The 845-nt window shown below is 43.0% G+C and overlaps 1 protein-coding gene across 1 annotated transcript in view; it reads right to left on the minus strand.

Moving 5' to 3' along the window:
* LOC132780509 (uncharacterized) overlaps window positions 1-105 on the minus strand; it is a 17,012-nt gene extending 16,907 nt beyond the window's left edge. Inside the window, exon 1 of the mRNA XM_067460810.1 lies at window positions 54-105. Within this exon, the coding sequence (XP_067316911.1) occupies window positions 54-105 (52 nt within the window). The remainder of the gene's footprint in view (window positions 1-53) is intronic.
* Between the last annotated feature and the right edge of the window lie 740 nt (window positions 106-845).

Below are 845 nucleotides of genomic sequence, written 5' to 3' on the forward strand. Positions count from 1 at the left end.
CTCCCTCCCTCCCTCCCTCCCTCCCTCCCTTCCTTCCTTCCTTCTTCCTTGACCTGCCAGGAGTGTGGAGGGCGACCCGCTCTTGGCCCCGAGGAGGACCCCCATCCATCCGGCCTCCACTCCTCTCCCTTCGGGGCTCCTCTCGGGGCTTTTCCGGGGGGTGTCTGGGTGGCCCCTTCCCTCCCTTTCCCCTCCCTTCCCTTCCTTTCCTTTACTTCCCGGAAGAGAGGAGCGGGTCCCCTTGCGCCCGTCGCCGGGCGGGCCTTTGTGAGCTCAGCCCTGGCCTTGCTCTCCTTCCCAACAGGGGGCGCCTCGCCACTGCAGAAGGAAAGCAAACTATGGAACTGCCATCGCCGAATGCTACAGGAGCCTGCCTGGGATTTCTAGTTCGCCCCTTTGGATAGGGGAGACTCTATGCCATGCAAAGCTACAACTCCCACTGAGCCATGGCAGCTGAAGTAGAGTCAAGACCCCTTCATTCTGCATTGCAGCAGATTGTGGTTGTTGTTGTTGTTGTTGTTGTTGTTGCTGTTGTTGTTGTCTCCTGCACTCTGCTTATAATAATATAATATTATATGGAAAATTGCCTCTTGTATTGTATCTTAAAAGAGAAGACCTCTTTTATAATATAATATAATATAATATAATATAATATAATATAATATAATATAATATAATATATAATACAATACTATACTATACTATACTATAATACAATACAATATAATACAATACATTACAATATAATATAATATAATATAATATAATATAATATAATAATACATTACAATATAATATAATATAATACATTATAATATAATATAATACATTACAATATAATATAA

This window comes from Anolis sagrei, chromosome X, assembly GCF_037176765.1.
Source record: "Anolis sagrei isolate rAnoSag1 chromosome X, rAnoSag1.mat, whole genome shotgun sequence".
Lineage (NCBI taxonomy): Eukaryota > Metazoa > Chordata > Lepidosauria > Squamata > Dactyloidae > Anolis > Anolis sagrei.